The sequence below is a fragment of the Engraulis encrasicolus genome, chromosome 9, assembly GCF_034702125.1.
Source record: "Engraulis encrasicolus isolate BLACKSEA-1 chromosome 9, IST_EnEncr_1.0, whole genome shotgun sequence".
Lineage (NCBI taxonomy): Eukaryota > Metazoa > Chordata > Actinopteri > Clupeiformes > Engraulidae > Engraulis > Engraulis encrasicolus.
In genome coordinates this window covers 36741087-36766086 of record NC_085865.1, presented here as the reverse complement: position 1 = coordinate 36766086, position 25000 = coordinate 36741087, and the positions used below count along the sequence as shown (strand labels likewise).

The 25000-nt window shown below is 45.1% G+C and overlaps 1 protein-coding gene across 3 annotated transcripts in view; it reads left to right on the top strand.

The window, feature by feature from the left end:
* tmem108 (transmembrane protein 108) overlaps positions 1 to 25000 on the top strand; it is a 102418-nt gene that overhangs the window by 59979 nt on the left and 17439 nt on the right. For all 3 annotated transcript variants that reach the window (XM_063207069.1, XM_063207070.1, XM_063207067.1), the window contains exon 2: positions 2734 to 2817. In XM_063207069.1, coding sequence (XP_063063139.1) covers positions 2778 to 2817 — 40 coding nt within the window. In that variant the 5' untranslated portion in view covers positions 2734 to 2777. The remainder of the gene's footprint in view (positions 1 to 2733; positions 2818 to 25000) is intronic.

Sequence of the window (25000 nt, the reverse complement as noted above, 5' to 3'; positions counted from 1 at the left end):
TGCAGTGGGCATTGTGTGCTGGCCCTCATAACAACTGTTACCATAACTTGAAGTTCAGCATACTGAACTTTAATACAAACACCTTTTATAGACATTTGTTTCCATGAAGAGCCCTTATTGTGAATGTGTAGAAAGTGGAATTAATATGCTTCTTACTTCTGAAGAAACCAGGCTTCTCTCCTTTATCCACCACCATATCCTGAAATCATAACATTGTTGAGGAATTGAATGTCGATTGTTGCCAGGATACCATAAAGATTTCCCATTCTAGAGTCTCTGCAGTGAGAACGAATCGAATTACAATAATCTATCGTATATACATGGACATAAAAACACATACAGGTTTGTTCAAGTTCACCCCTTATCCTGCGTATGAATCATGATCTAAACCAGGATAAGCCTCAATGTCTGAGCGCTGTAGTGCTTCTAAACATGTGATGCCTTCCAGGTATGTTACTAGGTCTTAACTGAAGACATGGCCCTGTCTCCCCTGAGATTACTCTTCAAGGAAATGAGTAATATCTTTGCCAGGTCATTAAGGTCCAGCCATGTTTGCTTCTGTGAGCTTAAGTGCACCTAGAAAACACTTTTACCCCGAGGACATACCTAGAATAGCACTTTTATTTAATTCCAGGAAAGTCAGTCGTGGTAGTCATCACTGGTTGTTGCCCGCTTGTATTCTTCAGCATTAAGGTATGACTCATCGTGCTGCCATTTTGATATTTTGAATCACGACATAAGTGATGAAGTTTTTCTTCAAGGATGAACAGAAGTCCACAATGACTACGGTCCAGATATGTAAATCCAATTTGTGATCGCAAACCACATGTACCACTCTTACTGTGTGTGTGTGTGTGTGTGTGTGTGTGTGTGTGTGTGTGTGTGTGTGTGTGTGTGTGTGTGTGTGTGTGTGTGTGTGTGTGTGTGTGTGTGTGTGCGTGCGTGCGTGCGTGCGTGCGTGTGTGTAGTGACAGCAGTGATGTTCTTGAAGGACATGGTGATTTCTTAGCACTCAGGAAAATACTTTCTTTCTGTCGTGGATAGTAGTGCAGAGTGTGGGCATGTGTGTGCGTGTGTATGTGTGTGCGCACGTATTTGGCTTTATTCATGATTCATGATGAATCCAAGAGCTTCGTGATAGGTTTTACATGTGACAAGATTCTTTTATTATAAATTGCTGACTTCACATAAAACAACTGATAAACCTGTCTCCACTCACAGTTTATCTATCAAAGAAGCTCTCTCAGTTGCTACACATTTGATTTCAAATGGTAAATAAATATTAATTGTTTGAACTGTCAGATAACAGAACAGGACCTCTCAGGATTTTCAATATTATATCGTAGAATACCTGGCATGACTGGTAACATGAAAAGAAAGTCCATCCCAGCGATTCGCTTCATAGATTGAAAGCTAGACAGAGCATTGTAATCAGAAGATAGAGCCAGTCTAGATTCATGGACCAGCTACGATGGTCCCCTATGGTGTGCGAGGCTACACCTGTAGGGTTGGTCTAGTTTTCCTAGACTATGACGTGACAAAAGACACTGGGTTGACAGACAATAGCTTGACATTAATAGACTTGTCTGGAAGTCATAGCCACGACACCACGACAATAAAGCTCATTGTAGCTTAACCTGACCAGCCTCATGTGCTTATATAGGCCCCTAATCATCAGAGGTAGACCCAGGCCAGGGGCTCATGAACCCAGAACGGGAGCAAGAGTCAGTTGGAGCACAGCATTACTTCAACCCTAACCTGACTTGACTGTCTTGTTGAGGTGAATCCCATGGCTGGAGGCCGTGTAGTCCATGACTGTATTATCACCCAGTGAGCAGACGCAACGTCTCCTGATTGGCTGAGCAGGTGTACTTTATTCCCCGGTAGCAGGATACCTATGATGTCATGCGAGCGTGCGGGCGTCCAAGTTGCTTCTTCTCTAACTTTCTGGCGAAGTGCCATTACTAGTTCTATCGCATCTGGTTGTCTAGTCAAGACCGCGTCGTTAGTTCTATCGCATCTGGTTGTCTAGTCAAGACCCCTTTACTAATTCTATCGCATCTGATTGTCAAGTCAAAAGCCCAGTCGTCAATTCTATCGCATTTGGTTGTCAAGTCACCAACATTCTGCGCGCGTCCTTACATGCCTCCGATAGAGGCGCGTCTCACTAGACTAGGAAGTGGTGCCCATGGCAACGTACCAAGCGCAGTGGTGAATCTACTTTATCACGAAGCCTTATACACATATTAAGAAATTAATACTTAAATGCTGGTAACCAGGTGATAAGCGGAATAGCGGCCTTCGAGGTGTCCCGATATCAAGGGAAAATGGACTTGGCGAAGCGAACAGCCCTTCGGCTGCGCCGTCGGGCTGTTTAGAACGCTCCGCCTCGTCCATTATTTCCCTTGATATCGGGACACCTCGTCGGCCGCTATTCCATACTTACTGTATGTCTGAGCTCGACTGCAGCACAGTCGGACTATGTCTTCCCTGCTGACTGACCTGTGCTTGTCTGTCTGTCTTGGCATAGGCACCCAAGGACAATACATTTAACTTGCTGCGTGTGTGTGCGCACCTGCATGCGTGCGCGCATGTGTGTGACAACCATGAGTACTGTGTGTGTAGGACAAATATAGTGTGTACTTCATGTCTCTACTTGAGTGTAGTGTGTCTTGCCTGCTGACTGACGTGCGTCTACCTTGTCTGTCTGTCTCTCTGTCTTGTTTGCCACAGAGAACCATGAGTACTGTCGAGGAGGAGTCGGACCACATGATACCATGAAGAGAAGCCTGCAGGCCCTGTGCTACCAGCTGCTGAGTAAGACACACACACACACACACACACACACACACACACACACACACACACACACACACACACACACACACACACACACACACACACACACACACACACACACACACACACACACACACACACACACACACTCACACACACACACACACAGTTATTCCTGAGGAAGGGGACACTGGTTTCAAAGCAGTGTGGGGAAACTCTTCTCCCAGTCGCTACACACACACACACACACACACACACACACACACACACACACACACACACACACACACACACACACACACACACACACACACACACACACACACACACACACACACACACACAGACACACACAGTTATTCCTGAGGAAGGGTTTCAAAGCAGTGTGGGGAAACTCTTCTCCCATTCGCTACACACACACACACACACACACCAAACACACACACACACACACACACACACACACACACACACACACACACACACACACACACACACACACACACACACACACACAACACACACACGCACGGGCACACACAGGTCTTTGTTTTTTTGCTTTCAGCTAGTGAGAGAGTGCTAGCTGCTGACGCATTCCCCATAGAACACATAGAGGACAGCTAGCACCGTGGTCCTCTGGTAGCTTACGTCAACAGGAACATTATCCTGGATGCATGAAAAGACAACTTGAACAACCCATCCCACCTGACCTCTCCCTCTTACACACACACACACACACACACACACACACACACACACACACACACACACACACACACACACACACACACACACACACACACACACACACACACACACACACACACACACACACACACACACACACACCAACTCTCAAGTGTTATTCTGCTCCAAAACATTTTGTCAAGAGACCATGTCTGTGAGTCATCTCTGGCATCTCCCTCCTAAGCAAGTACGACACGTCGAGTGTTCATATGTCTGGCTCAGTTTGGTGAGCTAGGCGGAGATGTGTGTGAAGGGGATTGAGGGAGAGAAGAAGAGGAAGGAGAAAGAGAGAGGACATGGAAGAACAGAGAAAGAGGAGAGAGAGAGAGAGGACAAAGAGGACGAGAGAGATAGAGAGAGAGATAAAGAGAAAGAGAGTAATAGACAGAAGACAGATGGAGAGAGAGGCCAAAGATGAAGAGAGAGAGATAGAGAGAAAGAGAGAAATAGACAGTAGAGAAGAGAGAGAGAGAGAAAGAGAGAAATAGACAGTAGAGAAGAGAGAGAGAGAGAAAGAGAGAAATAGACAGTAGAGAAAAGAGAGAGAGAGAGAGAGAGATGGAGAGAGAGAGAGAGAGAGAGAGAGTGAGAGTAATAGATAGAAGACAGAGATGGAGAGACAGCTCTGGGCTGTTCTGGCTGAAATCCAGCAGCGTGTTTGGAGGGATCGGGCGTAGCTGGAAGATAAACTCACATGGAGGTCCGTGGAGGCTGTGTGTTTGTCTCTACAATGTGGCAGTCGGGAAACGCTTGACAGGAGCTTAGGGCAGCATGACAGTGGGATATTGTTTCTGATGAGGGTAGGCATCCTATCTGTTCCAAACTATATACTTTGTGGACTTTTTGCACTGAGTTTGCACTCTGAATCCTATTGTCATGGATATGACTGTATTCAGGGGCTCTAAGTTAACACCAGACAACTGGCCAAATACTGGTGAAAGTTTGGCTTGTAGAAAAGAATTCTTACCAGCCACTTTGACACATTAGTGAGTGTATATCTGGCTAGTAAGATGTAACATCCACTAGCCAAATTTGGCTAGTAATGAAAAAAGTTCATTTATAGCCCTGACTGACTGTAGTATAAAGACCCTGTATGGTCCCCTCCGTGTCTGTCCTTATTTTGAGGATGGAGAAATGTATAACCGTCATTTCCAACTGACATGCGTGTAAGAAATACTTTGCTCACAATATTTTCCATCGTTGGCATGACACTTCATGAATTATCACCGGTTTATAGAGGCTAATCTTTGCAGGGGTAAATATCTGATCAGAGTGCAGAAAGTCGAGTTGTTTGTTCAAAGATAACGGTCGGGGAGAAAATGACCTAAAAACAGCACAGGCAGAACTTTCGTATCATCGGTTCCAATTCATCTTTCAGAGAAATAGTAGTACCGTACAAATATCTCAGCTTTCCACCCCAAAAGTGCCCTTGGCTGCTCTTTGATGGGGCTTGGCTGCCAGGCTGATTTCAGAGGGGAGGATAACTTCATTTTTTATGTCCGAAACCCTATTTCACAGCTGTGGCTCTGGCTCCTCTCTCTCTTTCTTTCTTTCTCTTTCTTTCTCTTTCTCTCTCTCTCTCTCTCTCTCTCTCTCTCTCTCTCTCTCTCTCTCTCTCTCTCTGGGCTGTCTCTGAGCTCCCTCCTCGCGATTCGTCTCTCTTTCGCTGACTGACTCGCCATGCTGTGACATCCCATGTTATGGACTCAGCACAGTCTCAACGCTGGTGGACTGGCGTTATTCTTGTGAATGAGCCATGCTATCTCTCTTACCCTAAGCTGAGACTGTACCTCCTACTCTGAACATTTAGGCCACCCTGTCCTGTCCTCCTTTGCCTACTCAGGAGAGCTGTATTAGAAACACTAAAAGCACCAGCTTATACAGTAGTTACACTGTATCACTTTGCTGTATGGACGTTACAGTGTCCATACACCTCAGTGTCCAATGTCCATACATTTCCAATAGCTGTATTTTCTGTCTTATGTAATGTGTTGAATAATGTATTTTCATGCAGGTACCGACAGCAGACTGGAAGGGGCGTATATATTGTTTTCTCTACAATACAGAGTACAGTATACAGTATCCTACTGTTTTCTGTCCCTGTTTAGTCAGTATGTTTTGTCTGTTATGTCATGTTTTGTTCAGCCTGCTCTCTCTCTCTCTCTCTCTCTCTCTCTCTCTCTCTCTCTCTCTCTCTCTCTCTCACTCACTCACTCACACAGACACAAACACACACACACACACACACACACACACACACACACGCGCGCGCACACACACACACACACACACTCTCTCTCTCTCTCTCTCTCTCTCTCTCTCTCTCTCTCTCTCTCTCTCTCTCTCTCTCTCTCTCTCTCTCTCTGTGTGATGAAGGTGGTCAAAAACAAAATTCTGCAGAGGCCATCTGCAGTCTCTCTCTTTGTAAGCTGCAACAATGATGTGTGTTCAACTTCACATTGTAGAGTACCCCAGTCACAGAGGGAGTGAGGGGGAGAGGGGTGCCAGCTCCAGCTGGATGTAGACTGCATTTGAGGGTCTCTAGGAGAGAGGGCAGTGGGCAGGAAGTTGTGGAAGTGAGCTCAACCTGAACCCCTCTGAAAACAGGAAGTTTTTCCCTCCTGCTCTTTAGATTTCTTTTGTTGTTGTTTCTCTCTCTCTCTCTCTCTCTCTCTCTCTCTCTCTCTCTCTCTCTCTCTCTCTCTCTCTCTCTCTCTCTCTGAGTTATTCCAGTAATGTCCCCATTGTTTGACAATTCGCTGCACTGCACAACACAAGGACTTTCATTTCTTTCATCAGTCTTTCTCCATCCCATCTATTTGAGCAATTGAGTCTCTCTCTCTCTCTCTCTCTCTCTCTCTCTCTCTCTCTCTCTCTCTCTCTCTCTCTCTCTCTCTCTCTCTCTCTCTCTCTCTCTCTCTCTCTCTCTCTCTCTCTCTCTCTGAATTGTAATCTGGATGTTGTGTTCTTTTGTGCGCTTCTTCCTGCTGTGTCTAGCTCTGCCACAAAAATGCTTCTTTTGTTTTGATCGATCCGGCCATCTGTACTGAACCACAAATATACAGACATCGTTGCTTGGCACTGAGATAAAATAAATTAAAACATAAAAAATGTCTTGTCATTTCCAGTGGGTGTAGAAAAGGGCATTGTTCAGTTGATATGTTTGGAATTAATGTTTTGTCTCCACAGCAACTTTGGAATGTTAACGATACAGTAGAAGATATGACATGGGAACATAATGGCAGCATTCTCTCATTGACGTTTTCCATTTATTCCACATGACGTTGTTTGCATTTACTCTTGTGGTGAAGCCATCTCCCCAGAGTGGAGTTCAACTTCCTGTTTGGAAAACCTTTCCTTCCTGTGGAACCACCAGCCCCCCAGCATCTCTCCAAACTCTCTCTCTCTCTCTCCCTCTCTCTCTCCCTCTCTCCCTCTCTCTCTTTCTCTCTCTCTCTCTCTTTATGTCTCTCTCTCTCTCTCTCTCTCTCTCTCTCTCTCTCTCTCTCTCTCTCTCTCTCTCTCTCTCTCTGTATGTCTCTCTCTTTTCCTGTACAAGCACGTCTGTAAATCAACTGGCATGCTAAAAACAGCACTGGGGTAAACACACACACACAAGGTAACACAAGCGACTTGTTGTTTTCCCGTTTGCGAACGGAGATAAACAAGCGTCGAGTTCAAAGATGCTACAATCGGCCCAGCGCAGCGCCGTTGTTGTGGAGCAGGAAGCCATTACCATGGCGTCATTACCATGACTGGCCTCTCTGAGCTTATCTCTGAACGCGCATCTGTCCCGCCCTGCCACTCCTCGCGAAACAGGAAGTGTCGGAATCTCTCCCGGAACCCCCTCGGGAGCGCTGTTCTGTCCTCGGGGACGAGGCCGCACCCTCCAGTGTGACGAGTGTTGAGTGATGACATTTTTTTTCCATTTGCCACACAAGACACGACCTTGGTGTGTGTTGTCTTGCTTTATATGGACAAAAATGTGTAGCTTTCTATTGAGCACTTGTCTCAGAATAGCAGTATGGTATGTCGCCATGTTGTATCATCACAGCTGATCCTGTAAAACTATTTTTCGTTCCTATCATACGTTTGCCTTTTGCACGTCCTTATGCCCATGTTAAGAGGAGGCGGCCTGTGCTTGGCTCATAAAAATGTCATAACACTATCACACATGGTGATAATTGTGAGTGACCAACCGGAGAAAAACAGGCCGCAAGTAGGCCTCAGAGGCCTAAGCTTTACAATGACACCTTATACATGGGAATCTTGTAATATCACAAAACGGAAAAGAAAATCACAAAACAAAACTGTCACAGCTTTTTTTCAGTTTCACTGTGAGAGACATACACCTATGTCCAGTGACAAGTTAGTTTAGCCAACAGAAAAGCTCAAAAATATCAATAAGCAGACTCTGGTAAACATCATACACATCAGCCTGGCCCTCTAGCCTGCAAGTTTACACTGTCAAAAAACGGTGGAAAACATGAATGAAAGCCCCTATCTGGTGATACCTCCAGTATCATGCAAAGTGCTCCAGTTGTCCTGAAGCAAATATGTGCTCTCGGTCGCACACAGTTGCATGTATAATTTAAGGCAGACAGCAAGCACGTTCCAAGCCTTACAGTTGTTGAAAAGACTTTACTAATATACTACTACAGCTTATTATATGGTGTGGCGTCATCTGTCGAATGCTCCATTCATTTCAACGGGGCTCCCCAACGTTCGCACGTCTGTTATTTTTCGATAACGGACGTGTTGGTCTATAACAGACCGCTGTCAATGGCAACAAGACTTTTCACTGCTAAAGCGACTTTTCAACAAGACTAATCAGCTGCTGTGATAGACAACACCTGTTGTCCTGGCTACCTAGCTGTTTCCTAGCGGTGTTCCACAACGGCACTGTTTTGTTTTGCGCAGCAACAATCTTTTGACATTAAAAACATTAAATAGGCCTAAAGAAATGTCCCCGCCATGTGTGAATCATTTAAGTATATCCATATAATAAGCGGGTTAACTTTCGGCGAGTCGGTCGCTTTGTGGAATAGCAGCACTTCAGAGAGAACAAGACCCCTCCGCTCCGCGTCGGGGTCTAAAGATTCTCTCTGTCGTGCTGCTATTCCACGGTAGCGACCTTCTCGCCGAACGTTAACCCTTACTTAATATAGAGCTCTTCAGCGTTGACGTCAACTTGTATGCGGCGTTTGGACTACCGGTTCCATGGCGATTTTTTACATTGCAAAACGCCATAGAGATTCAGGTTTGGCAAAAATATAAGTTGCACGCCAACAACGAACATTAGCGTGTCCCCGCATCCCTTTCTCATTAGTGGAACGGATCGTATCATCATGTTGGTGTATTCACATGTTAAATCATGACGATTTTAATTCAATATTGCTAACCCCTTTCTGATCATTAAAACTTCCGAACTACATACTTTCCTTTGGTTGCCATGGGTACAACCCTCCGCACGTACATGCCGGCGCCGCTTCTGTAGTCGCCAAAAGTTTCCGGGTTTAGCATATGGACGCAGCATCGTATTTATGTCGAAGTTTGACACAAAATGATCAACCATGTCATACCTACAGCCTATTTTTAACACCCTCGACAGTTTGCGGGGGTTCGCTAAGCGCGTGCTTGCACTCGGAGCTTATTTGAAACTGGCCCCTATTCATTCCCAATGGAAGCCGGAAGCCGATACGAACCAGGAAGTCCTTAAATGCTAACATGAAAGACTACAATCTACTACATGCTTCCGCGTTACTGAAGAACTCTATTACGATACATTGGCCATTGAAGTTTTGGTAACAGCAAATGTATTACAGGGGCCATGTCTTAACGGTTTATTTTAAGTTCATTATATGCAGTCTTACATCAGAATCACAAAATAAACAAAGCAAGTATCCTCAGGTATAAGTGCATGAATGTTTCAAAATCGGATTGACCTACAACCCTGTCTTAATAGATTAACAGCTTCAGATTGACCTAGAAAATGGTGTTAACTGATTGCTGCAAGCTCACCGGAGTGCTTGGATTAATTTTTGCAACTTTGCTTTTTGTACTGTTTGTGTGGGTTATCTGTTCTCGGGCTATGTTTTAATCAGTTGTGGGTTTAAACCCATGCAGCACAGCAAAGTTTGTACAGTACAGCACTTCATTGCCAAGCCCTCCCATCTGATCTGCCTAATTACCACCACCACCAGCAGCTAATTAAGTGCTGAGTAAGATAAATACCAACCAGGTGACGGGCAGAGTACATGCCACAGTGTTAATTCAACACTCTGGGAGTCAGATTTAACACTGACGGTGCTGATCCAACTCTCTTAAGTGCTTATTTTAACACTAGCAAATGAGTGTCTTTCCTCCTGGGCTGATGCGGGCTGCATTTGGCAGCTTGCCTTGGTGCCTGTGTGGCAGATTAGCCATGGTTTAAGCATGAGGGACGGTAGGGCATACTGTATACTGTACTGTTGTCCCAGGTGGTGGAGGGGGAGGGCTTTTTGTGGTGTGGTGCGGTGCGGTGGAGTCGTCTTGTGCGTCTGCTGGTGCCAGGCTAATCCTTTGATGGGGTTGCCCTTGCTCTCTCTCTCTCTCTCTCTCTCTCTCTCTCTCTCTCTCTCTCTCTCTCTCTCTCTCTCTCTCTCTCTCTCTCTCTGTACGTTTTGCCCCCTTCTCTCTTTACCTCACCCTCTTTACCTCTCTCTCTCTCTCTCTCTCTCTCTCAACCCCCCTTTCTCTCTTTATGTATGTATCTCTTTCTTTATCTCTTTTAAACTCTCTTTGTTCTCTGCCCTCTCTCTCTCTGTCTTTCCCTCTTCATCTCTGTCTGCAAGATAAAACTACTTATGGACATCTCTGCAAATCTGCACTGTACATGGTACGCTTTTTAATGCTGCCTGGGTACACGTAATCACCATGGGGCTTGATAGGGCTGCGTGTGTGTGTGTGTGTGTGTGTGTGTGTGTGTGTGTGTGTGTGTGTGTGTGTGTGTGTGTGTGTGTGTGTGTGTGTGTGTGTGTGTGTGTGTGTGTGTGTGTGTGTGTGTGTGTGTGTGTGTGTGTGTGTGTGTGTGTGTGTGTGTGTGTTGGATTATCCTTCTGTGTAGGGCAGGCCAGGCTGGGTGTGAGTTGTTGGTGATGGATGTGGTTGTTGTGCATTGTGGGTGTGGGGTTGGTACGGCTCCTATCCTAGGGGTTAATCGGTGGCTTTTTATGTGTTTTTTTCTTTTTCGTTTTGGTATTTGGTGATGCTGTAGGCACCAACTGAGCTGTGAGATCTGCGAAATCTGCTTCATCTGCAGATTGTCCTGAAGGAAACCCATCCCAACCCCCCAGCTTTAAACTACCATGTGGCAACTACAGCATAATGCTAAAGATCCACCTCTATCTCTCCATCTCTCTCCCTTTGCCTCTGTCTCTGTCTCCATATTTTCCCCTCCATCTCTTGGTCTGTCTGTCTGTCTGTCTGTCTGTCTGTCTGTCTGTCTGTCTCTCTCTCTCTCTCTCTCTCTCTCTCTCTTTCTCTCTCTCTCTCTCTGTCTCTCTCTCTCTCTCTCTCTCTCTCTCTCTCTCTCTCTCTCTCTCTCTCTCTCTCTCTCTCTCTCTCTCTCTCTCTCTCTCTCTCTCTCCTCGTTGCCCTCTCTCTCTCCAAGGTGAAGTCCATTCAGGATTGATCACCTATGGGCATATCTGCAGATCTGTACACTGCTGCTGTATATGCTTTGCTGGGCTTCCTGATTTGATTGATTGGGCCTACCGTAGCAGGAAGTTATGTGCGTTTTCCCCATAGGAATACTCTGTCAAGAGAAAAGACTGTTGGCTATGAAATGCTGTGCTGGCTCACGGTCAACCGAATGTATTTTACGTATTTTATAATTCAAACTGGGTAGTATTTTGTGTCATGCTGGAAGTAACGATGGTAGCCCACTGTAACTGTTGGCTATGGAATGCTGTGTTGGCTTGCATTCAGTTTGATGTATTGTATGTATTCAAAGTAGCGTACGTAGTATTTTGTCTCGTATAGGAAGTAGCAATGGTAGCCTAGTGTAACCAAGAGGAAGTTTGGCTTTGGAATGCTGTATAAGCTTGCCCTCAACTGAGTGTATTTTTTTCTTAATTCAAATTGCCTAGTTTTTTGTCTCATACAGGAAATGAAAACTGTGGCCACTGTGACAGAGTAAGCTTGGCTGTGGAATGCTGTGTTGACAGTTGAATGAATGTATTGTGATTGTGTTCAAGCTGTGTAGTATTTTGTCTCATAAAGGAGGTAGCAATGGTAGCCTACTGTGACAACGAGTGACCTTGGCTATGGAATGGTGTATTCACTTGTAGTCAGCTGAATGTCTTTTATTAATATTTCAAACTGCGTAGTATTTTCTCTCATACAGGAAGTCTACTGTGTCAAAGAATAAGTTTAGCTATGGTATGATGAGTTGGCTCTTAGTAAACTGCACGTCTTTTTTATTTACGTAACACACACACACACAAACATCTATTTTTGCCTTAAAGAGGAACTAACAATGGTAGCCTAATGTTGATCAGGAACTGATGAAGCAGTTGAGAAAATTACCCTTGCCAGTAGGATTTTTTGTAGAAAAGCCTCAATCCCAAGTGTAATTCTTGTATTTTACAATGGTGGGTTAACATGAGAGAAGTTTCAGTCAAAGCCTTCTTCAGCGTCTATGGTCTCCCGGCCTAAACCTTCATACATGGCTGAAATGGCCTTGAGCAAGACACCTAACCCCACATTGCTTCAGGCACTGTAAACATTACCCTCTAAATAACTACATAACAAAGTTCCCATATCACTCAGTCATTTTGGATAAACGTACAAGTTAATCTACTTTACTGGCAGTTTACAGTGAAATTTATTTTGCATCCCTGACTCCTACTGTAGTTTAATTTAAGAAAAGACAGGACATGCACCAACATCAGATTTATGCACATGAAGTACTATACATGTGGAGCATGACCGCGCGAATAGACCAGGCGCGATGCGATTCAAGTGACAGAGTGCAGCAGCAAGCGATACGAGCGATTGAAAAGACTAGGCGAGTATGTCCGTACAGGCAGAAGGCAAAGCATTCAAGCATTCCTATTGGCTGTGGTCACTGACCTCTATACAGTCATTGGTTGTCACGGCTTGTCGCCGAACCGCGTCATAGAAAGTTGAAAGGATTTCAACTTCAAACTGACGCGCTCGTCGCGCAGATCGCTCTAGTCTCCAGAATCGCTTTTGTCGCGCGACTCAATACAAAGTGAATTACTTCCGTCGCTCGCCTCGCTCTTGTCGCGTTAGGTGTATTTCTGTGGTAATGCACCATCAGGCAAACATGGAGCTGAGAGCCACAGTAACAGCCTGCCATAATCACAATGTAGGCATGAAAAAGGACACAGACATACAGTACATACAGGCCTACATACATAGTATTTTGGAGACATTATCTTCATGAATGACATTTCAAGGGGAAGTTTAATTGACTACAACTCTTTTGGAAAACAATGGTAGCCATCTTGGATCTGCTTGTCTTAATCATTCATCAGCAACTGGATCAATATATGGTCGCCTGTCGCAACTATACCCTGCTGGATAAAGGGGTGGGGTTGAGTGGCACGCTATTAAGTGCCACCACCACTGCCACTGTGGCAACGCAATTTATGAACGTCAGACGATGTTGTTGTGCATCGACTCGGCGAGAACGGGAGGAGACTTTATGAAAGTCACTCACTCACCACACTGCGGCTACTTAGGTATTCCAAACGCCTTTAATTTACAGTGTTTACCACACAAGAGTCTCCTCCTCCTCCTTCCCCTGTGATAAATCTTCCCCGATCCGCTGGTTAATGGATGTGGGTTGGCCCTCTTCTCGCGGAGATATAAATCAAGCAGGTAATTCGATGGTAATTTGACAAAGTTCCCAAAAACTGTCCCTGCCACAACGGCAACCCCCCCAACCCCCCACCCCAGTTGGGTTCTTCCAATAATGCGGAGAGGAGAGAGAGTTAAAATGAGACACATAGTGAGGGGATGAGCAATGACAACGGAGGGTTTTGGGGTTCATACCGGGTCATGGTGGCCAATCTTCACCTGCTGTCTGTTCTGTATGTCATGGCACATATACACAGATACACGTTTCACAGACACATACATCTATGCACAGATGCACGCATACACGCATTCACACACGCAAACACACGTGTGTGCACAGACACACACATGCATGCACAGATGCTTGCACGTACACACACACACACACACACACACACACACACACACACACACACACACACACACACACACACACACACACACACACACACACACACACACACACACACACACACACACACACACACACACACACACACACACACACACACACACACCTGATTGAAACACACATTACATTACATTGCATTTGGCAGACGCTTTTTAACCAAAGCAACTTACAATCGAGGACATAATCATAGCAACACATAACAACACTTCCAGATACAAAGTGCACAGGGAATATACAGAACCACAAGTGCAGATGCCAAGTAGAGTTAGTTTTTTATGTAGGCCACATTAACACACACAGACACACACACACACACACACACACACACACACACACACACACACACACACACACACACACACACACACACACACACACACACACACACACACACACACACACACACACACACACACACACACACACACACACTTGGATGCGTGCCCTAGCTTGATGTCCCGTTGCTGGATTTTAGACACGAGTACAGTGGATCGCCTCATTGAAATGGAAATGATTTGCTTTGAGGGCTTTTGAGGGTGTCCATTTTTCCCCTCTTCTTTCTTTTTTTAAGAGTGGGCAGAAGCAATCATGTCAACGGATTGCGCTGTCGCCGTCACGTGTAATTGGTTACTCGGTGGTGGTTGTGGTTACCGTGGTTGTGGTGAGGTGCTTTGTGGCGCCGGCCGACTGTCGTATGATTGTGTGCCAGGAGATCCATCCTCAGTTTCCTCCTGTACCGCCTGCTTTTCACCAAGGCAGTGCAGTAATCAGCTCTCATCGTTTTGCCTCTAATCACAATCACTCAGACACACACTGCCTCACCCTCTGACTCTCTCTCCGTCTCTCTCCGTCTCTCTCCGTCTCTCTCTCGTTCTCTCTCTCTCTCTCTCTCTCTCTCTCTCGCACACACACACACATGCACACGCACATGCGTGCAGACACACACACACACACACACACACACACACACACACACACACACACACACACACACACACACACACACACACACACACACACACACACACACAGACAGACACACAGACAGACAGACACACACACACACACATGGACTGACACACACACAGACTCAGGCCTCCTCATCATACATAGCCTTTTCTGAAGTAGCTCTTATGCTCAATAATGGTGCTAATAAAATCGTGCTTGGCCATGGTGGCCACTCCATCATCCAGCTCAGTAATTTACTCCCCATTTCCACAGCGCCCTTTATGCCCTCCACTCACAGACACACCTCTCCAAGTCCCCTCCTCTCCTCTCCTCCTCTCCTCCTCTCCTCCTCTCCTCCATCCACGACGTTCCTCGATCCATTTCTCTCATCTTTCATCTACCCGATTCCATCCATCTTTCTGCTCCTGCTTCATTCACCTGACTCTCTCCACTTCTCTTCATCATCATCATCATCATCATTATCATCATCATCATCATCATCATCATCATCCTCCTCATCACCATCATCATCATCCTCTTCATCTGTAGAACTATGTAAGAGAAAAAAATACCCGGCCGTCCATCCATATGTCCTGGGTGCTGGACTTCGTTAAGTATACTAAGAAAACAAAAGTCCAAGGCTCACCAAACACAGAGGCTCCTGTTACGGTTTTTGTTCTAAATCATGATGTTTCGGGCAACATGCCCTTTATTCACTTTAGAATCCAGTGCCACATATTCCAAATGACCCGACTTTACTTGTTCAATTCAACCAGGTGATTGACCTAATTGGACAAGTGAAACCAGGTCATTTGGAATATGTGGCACTGGATTGTAACTACAGTACTGAATCCAGGTTTCCCATCTCTGTTGATGATCAGCCAGGGATTCCTACCCCACTCTCCATCTATGCTGGCTCCAGTTACAGCCATACTCCATTCACCTCTCTTCTGCTCCTCTCTCTTCCACCCCCCTCTCCTCTCCTCCATCCCCCTTATTTCCATCCTCCTCTCCTTAGCAGCGTGTGCTATATCCGCCCCACTCTCCATCTCTGCTGGCTGCAGTTAGAGGTTTACTCCATCAGAGCAGTGCAGGTGGCAAATTACAGCTCCTCCCCCAGATTCATGATGCCCTGCTTTAACACACTGATAAGGATCCCACGCACGCACGCACGCACGCACGCACGCACGCACGCACGCACGCACGCACGCACGTACACACGCACGCACACACAGCAATGATGCATACACATGTACACTTGCAGATCCTCACTCGCACTCACACATACTCAAACACGTGCAAACACATATACAAGATTTAACACACCCAGACATCCAGACACACGCACGCACGCACGCACGCACACACACACACACACACACACAGCGTCACAAACACACACTATACTGCCGTGCAAAGGGCAGTAACTACATATTTTGTCACAATTGAATTTAGACTGAAAATGGTCTTCATATAACACCATCTTCATCTTGTGACAAAGCCTTGTGGTGCAAACATGTCCCATTTTACAGCTCTCCTCATATTGTTCACTTCAGGTCCGTCCAGTTTGCTCCATTTATGTCAGACATTCCATCACTTCATACCACTGATACCTTTCAACAGCTGACCTGGCTAGGTGCTATTCTCCTCTGTCATGTGTGTGAGTGTGTGTGGCGGGTGTGTGTGTGTGTGTGGGGGGGGGGGGGTTAGAAAGATACTAGCTGCGTTAATGTCTCTTAGAGTAGGGGCTCTCAAACTTTTTTGGGCTGGGAACCCCTGATGAAGTGGATAAAAAATCACAAGGACGCCCTCAAAAATGGCACCGAAAATTACAATGACCAAAATTGTTTGAAATAGTTTTTGTGATGCATCTGAAGTGGGACCTATGTAGGAATTGTTGTCGTTATTTTTGGTAGCCTCTTTGCACAGATTGGCCTGCTGGGAGCGGGCCCGTTCACTCAGCGCTAAAAGGATTGAACTACATCATAGCAGCATTGCCATGACATTGCCAGGAGCCTTTAAAAGCGGGCCTGCTGTGTAACCGTGTGTCTATCACAGTAGTGCATGGTGCTGTCGCATTCGGCGTGTCTTGCATTGCAACAAACTTTTTCATGTGACCGCCAGTGGCCCTCAAAACCCCCCACTTTGAGAACCACTATTAGAGGTGAAATGGCCTCCTTATGTTCTCTCCATCGACAGCTGTGCTGAGGTGTGTGTGAGCTGTGAGTAGGGACTCGGAAGGAGGGGGGGAAGGGACAATGGACCTCAATGCTGTACAGCAGTGTTTCCCAACCTGTTTTGTCTCATGCACCCACTTAGCCTTTTGTTGTCATATCACAAGTACTACCCCCTAACTCATACCCTATCTCCCTTACTCTATCCAAATCTGACTATGCTCCATACATTTGTGATTATTCATTTTTTCCACGTAATCCCTGAAGTGTGCTCAGGTATCCTCAGTGCTATGCGTGCCCTTGGTTGGGAATCAGTGCTGTAGCATACAGCAAGGTATGTGGCACAGCTCCAAACATCAGTTCCAGTTCCAGCACCAGCCTCAGTCAGCTTCAGCACAGGCTGCCAGGCCAGCCGGCTGGTTGGCTTTGGGGACACAGTTACCCTGTTGATAAATGGGACGCAACCTTGGATGACCACAGAGGGTGGAGGTGTGGTGAGGGTGGTGGTGCTGTTGGGTGCTGTGGGGTGCTGTGTGTGTGTGTGCGTGCGTGCGTGCGTGCGTGTGTGCGTGTGTGTGTGCGTGTGTGTGTGTGTGTGTGTGCGTGCGTGCGTGCGTGCGTGCGTGCATGCGTGCGTGTGTGCGTGTGTGCGTGCGTGCGTGCGTGTGCGCGCGCGTGTGCTTGTCTGTGTGTGTGTGTGGGTGTGTATGTATGTGTGTCTGTGTGTGGTGGGTGGGTGTACTATGACAAGGGATACAAATGCAGCTACCCATTTTGCTACACTGCACAAATCCCGCACACCATCCAACATGTGCACATCCTGCTGCTGTTTTTCTTTCTTTTTTCACTTTTCTTTTTTTTGTCATGATCTTTTTTATGGAAAGGCACACACACAAATGCACACACACATGCATGCCCAAGCAATAATAGTTGGCAAGTTGGCATAACACGCACAACACACATACTTACAATTACATAAACAACACACAGACGCACAGACATACACACACACACACGTGCACACACACACACACACACACACACACACACACACACACACACACACACACACACACACACACACACACACACACACACACACACACACACACACACACACACACACACACACACACACACACACACACACACACACACAGATCTATCATCTCATGCTCAAAGTAAAACCGCAGCCACTTAAACACACATTTTGCATCGGCATTAAACATAAGCATGTGCCAGGCGCATCTCAGTCCTCATCCGCATCATCAAAGCCACTTGACTCTGTACATTTTCAATGGGCGCTCGTTTCATTTCGTTAATAAGTGATGCTCTCTTATTATGCTCTAAGCCTCCACTTATACTGTAAGCTGCCTGCAATGCATTTTCAGTCTGTTTTGTAGTGCTGGAGGAGAGGTGATGCTTTTGTAGATCACTTAGGCAACTGTGTGTGTGTGTGTGTGTGCGTGCGTGCGTGCGTGCGTGCGTGCGTGTGTGCGTGTGTGTGTGTGTGTGTGTGTGTGCGTGTGTGCGTGTGTGTGTGTGTGTGTGTGTGTGTGTGTGTGTGTGTGAGAGAGAGAGAGAGAGAGAGAGAGGGGGAGAGAGAGAGTTGTGTGCTTGTTTGTTTATGTTTTCATAAGGTAGAATACAGGGATGTAGATGTTGTTTATACCTATTTTAGACTAGCATTTGGATTCGTGGATGGTTGGGACTGCTGTTATTTGAATTATGAATGATTGGGCACACCCTGTGCTTGTGTGACTGTTGCGTCTTATTGTTTGTGTGCGTGTGTGTGTGTGTGCGCGGGCATGTGTGTGTGTGTGTGTGTGTGTGTGTGTGTGTGTGTGTGTGTGTGTGTGTTTCATGTGTGTGTGTGCATGTGTTAAGAAGAGTAAGGCTGCAGGCTATGCCGTCAGAAGTAAATTCTGTCACTTTGTTATTTGTGCGAGTGTACCGTATACAGGCACAGGCTCATGGTTAATGCAACTATCAGTAGCCCTGTTTTATTCATGGCTGTCATCGTATTTCAGGTGTGGAGGGCAATTCCAGAATCCAGCCTAGCGCCACCTGGTGGGGAAGAGGTAGCTGCCACTTGATGGGATTTCTATTGGACTAGTAGCCATAGCCATCCGTGTGGGTTGAAAAAATAAAACTACATATGTGGCAGGCTGACAGAAATACAGTGTTATTTACTTATATCAATAGCACAAGATCAGAACTATAAACGTGTAGAGGAGAAGAGAAAGCACAGTGTAGGAGGAGAGGAGGAGAGAAGAGGAAAAGAGTTGTGTAGAAAAGGAGGAGAGGAGAAGGGAATAGGAAGGGAGAGGAGGAGAAGAGGACAAGAGTGGTGTAGAGTGGTAGAAAGGTCAGGCAAGAGCAGTACATCACACAAGGCACGGCAGAGAGAAGAAGGGAGGGAGAGGGAGGGCAACCGGATCGCTGTACTGTATCATGAGCCGTGTGTGTGTGTGTGTGTGTGTGTGTGTGAATGTGTGTGTGTGTGTGTGTGTGTGTGTGTGTGTGTGTGTGTGTGTGTGTGTGTGTGTGTGTGTGTGTGTGTGTGTGTGTGTGTGTGTGTGTTGAGTCAGAGAGAGCGCCAATGTGAGACTATACTGTGTGTGCGTGCGTGCGTGTGCGTGTGTGCGTGTGTGTGTGTGTGTGTGTGTGTGTGTGTGTGTGTGTGTGTGTGTGTGTGTGTGTGTGTGTGTGTGTGTGTGTGTGCATGTGCGTGCGTACTGTGTTTGTGTGTGTATGTGTGTGCGCATGCTTCTGTCAGACCTGTCTAGTCCCTCTGGTGTGTGTGTGTGTGTGTGTGTGTGTGTGTGTGTGTGTATCTGTGTCTGTGTCTGTGTCTGTGTGTCTGTGTGTGTGGACGTGAGGGGCCTGGCAAATATGCTTGTGGTGCGCCGTCATACATCCTCTCTCAGCCGCCCAGTCAATGCCGCTGCCAACCGCCATGGAACATAAACTCTGTGTGTGTATATGTGCCCGTGCATGTGTGTGTGCGTCCTTGTGAGTGTTTTTATTTAGGAGTGTGTGTGTGTGTTTGTATGAGAGAGAGAGAGAGAGAGCGAGAGAGAGAGAGAGAGAGACAGACAGACAGACAGACAGACAGACAGACAGACAGACAGAGAGACAGACAAACAGAGAGAGGGAAAGATAAAGATAGATTCATGACTACTGTGGTGTTTCCCTTTTTAATGCCAAATTCAGACTATGTGTATCAGTCACACATCAAACATGGCTGCTGTTCTTATAGCTATAGTTTAAATCAGTATTAGACTTACAAACAAAGTATAAAGGCCATTAGAACAACACCTACAGGTCCCACTTTACGTGACACTGGCATCATATGCATGCCATGACAGTTGCCATATCGGTGTCAAAACAGTGTCATGACACAGTCATGGATGAGTCCTAAACATGATGTCAATGTCACAAATGTTTTATGGTCATGAAAAGTGTTTTGGGCTGCCTTTACCAAAACCGAATGTCACTTAATAATATTAGTCATAATATGTTTATGACATTTAAAAAAAAAAAAATTAATATATATTTTTAGGGGCTTTTTTAGGCCTTTATTTGATAGGACAGTCTGAGATGTTGACAGGAAGCAAGTGGGACAGAGAGACGGGGTGGGATCGGGAAATGACCCCAGCCGGACTGGAACCGGTACTGGAACCGGTACCGTGGGCATGCAAGCCCAAATGTGGGGGGCTTAGTGCGCTGCGCCACAGCGCCCCCATAATATGTTAATGACATTGACATAATGTTTATAGATAGATAGATAGATTATTTATTTGTCCTTTCGGAAAATTGTTCTGTGCCATTTTCAGTGCAATTACAAAGACATTACAATGAACAAGAACACAATAGACAAACACAACCCCCTCCCCCCTCCCTCTATAGGACAAGAAGACAGGTTGACAAAAAACCCAACTTAAACACAGTAAAGTGCAGTATTCAGTACCAAAGTGCAATGTGCTATTCAGTCTAAGTTACAGTTGTCTTATTTAACATGGATATACTAGTAGGTAAAAATGATTGGCGGACTCTGTTTGTCTTAAATGAAGGCATCCTAAACCTCCTACCTGAGGGCAACAACTCATATGACACGTTCATGACTGTGTTACCACACTGTTGTGACACTGTCATATCATATGTATGACGCTGGCGTCAAGTTAAGTATTAACAACCTACAGGAAAAGTATGAAGGGCATTATACCCTACAGACAAGATATGGAGGCCAGGTACTGCGTTGAATGGGGGCATACTGGGACTTAATGCTCTTTAATGCTTATCATGTTCGCTACATAGGTTTAAAGCTTATCTGTAGTGACTTTAAAAGTTGTTTTTAAAAGCGAGTTTGAGAAGCCTGGGGAGTGATTGACAGCTGTCGTACCTTCTCTTGCCTTCTTAGAAATGAAATCCCTACAGCTCATTCACCTGTCAAGCTCGAAGGCTTCTCAAAATGTCCCACCTCCTCCTCCCTCCGCCATTTCATGGGGCAGACATTGGCACCCATGGCCTAATGGTTAAGGCTTTCAGGTTCAGAGGGTTGCAGGTTTGAATCCCACCCTTTCATTCCCCGCCACACTCCATGGCTGATGTGCAAGGAACCTAACCCCCATTGCTCCAGTGATTGTAACCAATACCCTGTAAATAATGGTAAGTCGCTTTGGATAAGAGCATCAACTAAGTGTAAAGTAATGTGAAAATCTAATGTAGTGGTCCAAGTTTACTATCTCTCTGTAAACATAAGGGGTATGAACGGGTCTCATTCCACATGATCCCAGCTCATCCCAGGGCAAAGGCCAGCTACAATGATAAACATGCTTTACCTTATACTACACCAAGCACTCAAGGGCAAACTACACCGCATTCCACATTATTATGCAAATTACATTTTTCGCTGTTTCCCCAAATAATCAATACAAATGACAGTCGTCATAATTTTCAAGTCATCAGCCATTAGAGTACAATTTAAAAGTTTTTGAATGAACCTTCCAATGATAACGGTATTTTTTAAAATAATAAAAAACTTTAAATGCTCTGTTCCACATTATTACGCAAAATAGTTTTGTAGTGTTGTAATCCAAATTTCTTTCTTTTTTTCCCATTTACATCAAAACAGTTGGAATTTGGTACCTTCTAAATTACATTTCAATGTTCAATACTTGGTGATAAGCTCTTTGTCTCAGTAACTGGAATAACGCACCAGACATAAAACGCCATTGAAAATGAATGGGATGCTATGTCTGGTGAGTTTGAATGTCATCACCTCCAAAGCACCTACACGTGGCATGGAAATCTACGGGTATATTGAAGAGTGAAGTGTGGGTCACCAGACCAAACAAATAAAAACAGATGAGAGCAAAGCATCAAGGATATCTGGGCTTCCATAATTCCCATGCAATGCCCTGCCATTGACTTCAATGTTAAACGCAGCATTCCAGTTACAGCTTATGACCAAGTTTTGAACATCGAAATGTAATTTAGAAGGTACCAAATGCCAACTGTTTTGATGTAAATGGGAAAAAAAGAAAGACATTTGTATTACAACGCTACAAAACTGTTTTGCGTAATAATTTGGAACAGAGCATTTTGGGCAATTTTACGTTTTTTATTATTTTAAAAGATACCGTTATCATTGGAAGGTTCATTCAAAAACTTTTGAATTGTACTCTAATGGCTGATTACTTGAAAATTAAGACGACTGTCATTTCTATTCATTACTTGGGAAAACGGCAAAAAAATGTCATTTGCGTAATAATGTGAAATGCGGTGTAGTGAAAATAGAAGAGAATAGAAACGGCCTGGGACTCAGGGTATGAGGAATTACAGCACAATGCTGATTATGTAAAATGTATACATTTAGTTTTTTATGATTAGCCAACTGGCAAGGGTATTCTAACAACCAGTGCTTACAGTATAATGGTGCTTATTGTAGCGCGCTTCATGGCTTTTTTCACCCATCTTTATGCATTTGTGATTCTTTTTTGTACGTGTGGTGTCTTTTCTGTTTTTTTTGCATGCTGTTTCTTTCTTTTCCTTACATGTGGTCTGCTTCCTTTCTTTTCATGTGGTTTTCTGTTCTTTTCTTTTTCTTTCTCGTGTGTGCGCCCACACCTGTGAATAGGCGGCTGATTTCCGTGGCAACTGAGGTGGTGCTGGGGCTGAGTAATGCAATGCCTCTCCACCGAGATCGCATGCAGACAAGTGAGAAAGCATAGGAGTGTGTGTGTATGTGTGTGTGTGTGTGTGTGTGTGTGTGTGTGTGTGTGTGTGTGTGTGTGTGTGTGTGTGTGTGTGTGTGTGTGTGTGTGTGTGTGTGTGTGTGTGTGTGTGTGTGTGTGTGTGTGTTGTTTGTATGAGCTCTGGCCTATGTGTATGTGTGTGTGGGTGTGTTTTGTCTTGTATTGGAGACTACTACACTACAGTATACAAAGAGGAAATTTACTTTGTGTTCCCTATGGGCCACTGAGCAGATGATGATGTGGAGAAAAAGCTGTCAGCAAGACACACATGCACACAGGCACACACACACACACACACACACACACACACAAACACACACAGGCACACGCGCACACACACACATACACAAGTGAGGCAATATTGAAATCTATTCTCTGTCACACACATATACGCACTCACAAATCTGACTCTGATGTGTATTCACACACACACACACACACACACACATACACAAGTGAGGCAATATTGAAATCTATTCTCTGTCACACACATATACGCACTCACAAATCTGACTCTGATGTGTATACACACACACACACACACACACACACACACACACACACACACACACACACACACACACACACACACACACACACACACACACACACACACACACACACACACACACACACACACACACACACACGCTGTACGCTGTACTCTTTTTCCTAAGCCTCAGTTACCTCTGCGGCGGATTCTGTACACTGCACAGCTGTTCTGAAATTCGAAAGGCAACTTCTCTTCAGCTCTCTAAAGCAAACTTCTGAATATCTGCATTGCTGATACTGTATGTATAAATGTATGCATAGATATATTTGGTTCATTGACTGACTAATTTACTATTGACTAAATTATTGATTAGTTGATTGGTTGATTGATTTGCTTATTGATTGGTTGATTGATTGTCCTTTAATGGGCAGTAGGCTACATGACCACGCACTATGTAAATTGCATTACAGTTTTTCTCAATTGGTTTTGTACATTTCTCACAACAGAATAATCATTCTCAAAACTTCTTGTTCAATTGTGACTTCCTGCTGTTACCTGTGCACATGGTAAAATACGTTTCTCGTAGTTTTCAGCATTTAGCAAATGCTTTCATCACCATGCAAATGGTTGTGTACAATTCTCAGTGTTTTTGTACATTATCAATTGATTTTGTCGTGTTCTGCAAAATGCTTTGTTATGATAATCCATGAAAGATCTCACTCCCCAACACATTTACACAGTGACATAACATTTTGATGGCTCTGACACGTTCACAGACACAAAAACCTGATTTTGAGAGATTGGCCAAGGGTTTTGAGCAAGAGATTGGGTTTTGCAGGTCATCCATGGTGTTTTGCCACTTGTTAAATCTTTTTTGGAAATGAACGTGATGTTTTGCAAAATGCGAGTAAGATTCGAGAAATGAACAAAACCAGTTGAGAAATACTGTAATACATGCATCTCCCATACAACCAAACAGCTCCCCCCCCCGACACACACACCGACTGACACACACACACACACACACACACACACACACACACACACACACACACACACACACACACACACACACACACACACACACACACACACACACACACACACACACACACACACACACACACACACACACACACACACACACACACACACACGTTATTCCCCCAAAAGCCACTCACTTATACTGTGGCACTCAATGACACACACACACACACGCCATGTCAATGCTTGTCTGCCTTTGCGGGGGTTTTCACTGATGAAGGTATATAATGCTCCCCCTGTGCCCTGTGTGAGTCCT